Genomic DNA, 4,024 nt, shown 5'->3' with positions numbered 1-4,024 from the left:
CCCTCACGGCCCTCCAGCCACTTCTAGGACCAGGCCTGCTCCCTTGGGGCCAGTGGGAAATCTATGAGGTCACCTGATGGGCGTTTCCCCAGTGAGGCTGTCACCACGTGCGCGCTAGGCCGTTACCACCTGCGCGCTAGGCCGTTACCACCTGCGTGCTAGGCTGTTACCACCTGCGCCCTAGGCCGTTACCACGTGCGCGCTAGGCCGTTACCACCTGCGAGCTAGGCCGTTGCCAGGTGATGATGTGGTGGCACGAGGATGTGCATGGCCATGGGACTGGGCTCCCCAGCCAATGAGGGGCTTGGCCCTGGTCGCTAGGATACACAGTACCGGACGCCGTAACGGTCATCTTGAGAGGCATCTTGTGCTAGAGCAAGCCGAGCTGAGACAGGGCACCCAATACCCAGCATGTCGGAGACGAGGAGCCGTAGAGGGTCCTCTGGTGCTGGCCGCCGGGGCCATCCCCGCTGTCGCAGCGCCCGAGCGGGACTTCTGTTTTCGGTTGGGCAGATTGAGCGCAGTCTACGGGAACGCCACTACGCTCAGAGCCTGAGTCACAACGCGCCCGTCTACCTCACTGCGGTGATGGAGTATCTGACGACCCAGATCCTGGAGCTGGCGGCCAAGGAGGCCCAAAACAACGGAGAGAGGACCATCACTCCACGCCTGCTGGACATGGCCGTTCACAGTAACGAGTTGCTGAGCACCCTCTTTCACACAACAATCATCTCTCAGGTGGCTCCCGGCCCGAACTAGCTGCTGACGACGCCAGACTCCGGGGACCTGGCAGGTCCGCTCATCCACCCACCTGGCCCCCAAACCCCCAGCCCCAAACCTCCCACCCGCCAGAAACCACCACCCCACTGCCCCAAACCACCAACACCGCCCCCCCCACCGGCCCTGAAGTCTTGGGCCTTCATTAATTCTGTCAATAAAGTGTTTATTGGAATCAAAAAAAAAAAAAAAAAAAAAAAATGCAGACTCATGTTTATTTAGTATTTAAATTTGGAAACTTGGACTATTTTAAACAACTTCTTGACACATCTTAATATTCATTTGGGAAAGTAAATCAGATGCTTATATACCTAAAAACAATTCCAGGTGTTTTATTGTGTAGAGTTTTAAAAAGCTGCAACACATACATGCACACTTGCACACAAAGCTCATGAGCTTCAAAAAGTTCATGGAAAATGTGTATTATGAAAAAGCTATGCAGGCATTTCAATTTTCTTTGCACCGAAATAAACTTATATTAACTTGTTATAACATATCTGATCAATATCTAGTGTGAGTCACTAGGAAGAATAAACATCAGTTTGAAAAGAGCTCCTATCACACCAACACAAATTCTGCTAAAACTGAAGCAAGAAGAAACATCAAATTTTTGCTGAAGACTAGGCAAGGGAGCTCACAGCTGTAATCCAGCATTTTGGAAGCTGAATGGGAGGGATTATTTTGAACATTCTTATTCAAAGTTTTTTGGGACTACGTTTTCATTACTTCCAAGTAAATACCTAAAAGTGAAATTGTTGGATTATGTGGTATGTGTCTGCTTAATTTCCTAATAAATAGTTTTACAAAGTAGTTTTACCATTTTATACTCCTAGTAACAATTCATGAGAATTCTACTTGATCCACATCCTCACAAACAACTGAGATTTGTGAAACATTTAAATTTCAGCTATTTTAATAATCGTATAGAGATATCTCATTATAATTTAATTTTAATTTCCCTTATAACTAATGATGTTGAACATTTTTACGTTCTTGTTGACCATTAACATACTCTGTGTGAGATAGATATGGAAGTTTCTATCTTTTATTGCATTTTTTCTTAATTATTGAGTTGTATGCATACTTTATATTACTAGCTAAAACACTTGTCAAATGTGTGCTTACAGATATTTTCTCCCATTCTGTGACTTGTCCTGGTATTTTTTAAAGGTCCCCATATTAGTCCAGGTTCTCTAGAGAAACACAACCTATAGAATATATATGAAGAAATTTATTATATATAAGAATAGATTAAAAGATTTATAATAAAGAATTTGCTTACACAGTTATGGTAAATGAAAAGTTCCAAGATCTGCAGTCTGAAAGCATGAGAACCAGAAAAGCCAATAAAGTCAGTTTGGGTCTTTGTTTGAAGGCCTGAGATTTAAGAAAGCCAAATGATGTAATCACTTGTCCAAGTCTGACGACAAGAGAAGACTCAGGTCCCAACTGGAAGATTTTCAGGTAGAGCAAACAAATTTACTCTTGCTCACTCTTTTGTTCAATTCAGGCCTTGAAAGGATTGGATGAGACCTACCCACATTGGGGAGGTAAATCTGTTTCGCTCAGCATACCAATTCAAATGTTATTCTCATCCTGAAACACCCTCACTAATATGAGAATATTTAACCAAATATTTGGGCGCTCCATTACCCAGTCAAGTTAACAAATAAAATCATCATAGCAGTTTTAGCTGAACACAGATTTTAAAAAGAAGATAAAGTCTAATTTATCATTTTTCTAAAAAAATGTAATTAATGCTGTTCATGTACTTTCATCTTTCTTTAACCCATGGTAATGAGGATATTGTTATAAATTCTTCTAGATATTTTAAGTTTCCAACTTTTATGTTTATGTCTGCAATCCATCTTACATTAATATGGTGCATGGTGTTAGTTGGAGGTTTTAGTTGACTAGGCCTGCCATAGCAAATTAGCACAATTAGATGCCATGTCTCCAAAGAACAGAAATGTAATCCCTCACAGTTTTAGAGACCAGAAGTTCCAAATCATGGTTTCAACAGATCCATGCTCTCTGTAAAGGCTGTAGTGGAAGATACTTCCTTGCCTTGTTTTAATTTCTGTTGGTTGGCAGCAATCTTTGATTTTCCTTGGCTTGTAGTCGTATCACTACAATCTCTCTCTTTATCGTCATATGGTATTCTCTCTGTGTGGCTATGCGTTTCCTCCCTTCTTTTTACAAGAACATTAGTCATATTGTATTTAGGACACACTAATCCTAATCCAGTATGACCTTAACTGAGTATATCTTTAAACATTATATTTCTAAACAAAGTCACATTTTAAGGTTCTGAATAAACAAAAATTTGAGAGGTACACCATTCAACACATTATAGAGCCCGATAATGGACCCATGTTGTTTTCTTAATATGTTTATCCTATTGTTGCAACACTATTTTTTGGCAGGATTTTCTTCCCAACTGTCCCACGCCCATTTAATTATCATAATATCTTTGTCAAAAACATTGACTATATATGTGAAGGCTTATTATTGTTATTATTTTTAAATTAGTAAAATAATAATAAAATGTTAAATTTTTAAATCCATTTTCAAATCTTACATAAATATCACATTTTCTTGATTATGCCAGTTTTATACTAAGGTTCAAAATCCGTTAATATGAATCTTCCAATGTTTTTCTTTATTTTAGAAAAAAATACATTCTGAATTTTCTAGAGCTTTTGAATTTTAATACAAATTATGAAATTATTTTGGCAATTCTGACCCTTTAAAAATAACTTGTTAGGACAATAATTGATAAGCCTTTAATCTATAGGATAATTTCAGGAGAATATTTTAATAAAGATGAATTTCCAAATCATGAATCTGGAGTAGCTCTCTACCTTTTTACCTCAACAATATTTTGTAGTTTTCAATGTGAAGAAGCTCTCACATAATTTTGCTAAGTTTATTTCTAAATATTTCCATTTTTAGTCTATTATTTATTGAAGTTTAAAATTCCATTTTCAAATTAGACTAGAAACTGTATAATGCAACAGATATTTGTGTATTGATCTGTTATCTTTCTTTCTTACAAATTTACTCATTAGGTGTATTCGGGTTTTGAATAATGGCACGTTCTAGGATTGCCAATGAAACATTCAACAGAACTTACTAGAGGAGACATCTCTGTGTTTTTCCTGTTTCTAGGAGAGCATTCATTGAGTCTTTTAGAATTAAGTATGATGGTAGCTCTGTTTTCATGATGACACTTTATTACGTTAAA

The 4,024-nt window shown here is 38.3% G+C and overlaps 1 protein-coding gene across 1 annotated transcript; it reads left to right on the top strand.

Annotated features, from left to right (window-relative positions):
* The first annotated feature begins 411 nt into the window (after positions 1–411).
* On the top strand, positions 412–759 carry LOC101039214 (histone H2A-Bbd type 2/3-like). The gene has a single exon (XM_003938708.2). It carries the CDS (start codon positions 412–414, stop codon positions 757–759), a length of 348 nt encoding a protein of 115 aa, XP_003938757.2.
* The last annotated feature ends 3,265 nt before the right edge of the window (positions 760–4,024 follow it).

The sequence above is a fragment of the Saimiri boliviensis genome, chromosome X, assembly GCF_048565385.1.
Source record: "Saimiri boliviensis isolate mSaiBol1 chromosome X, mSaiBol1.pri, whole genome shotgun sequence".
NCBI lineage: Eukaryota > Metazoa > Chordata > Mammalia > Primates > Cebidae > Saimiri > Saimiri boliviensis.
Note: the sequence above shows the minus strand (reverse complement) of the source record. Positions and strands in the feature narration are given on the sequence as shown.

Coding starts and splice junctions, on each gene's coding strand:
- LOC101039214 (XM_003938708.2), top strand. CDS start 412: ATGTCGGAGACGAGGAGCCGTAGAGGGTCCTCTGGTGCTGGCCGCCGG.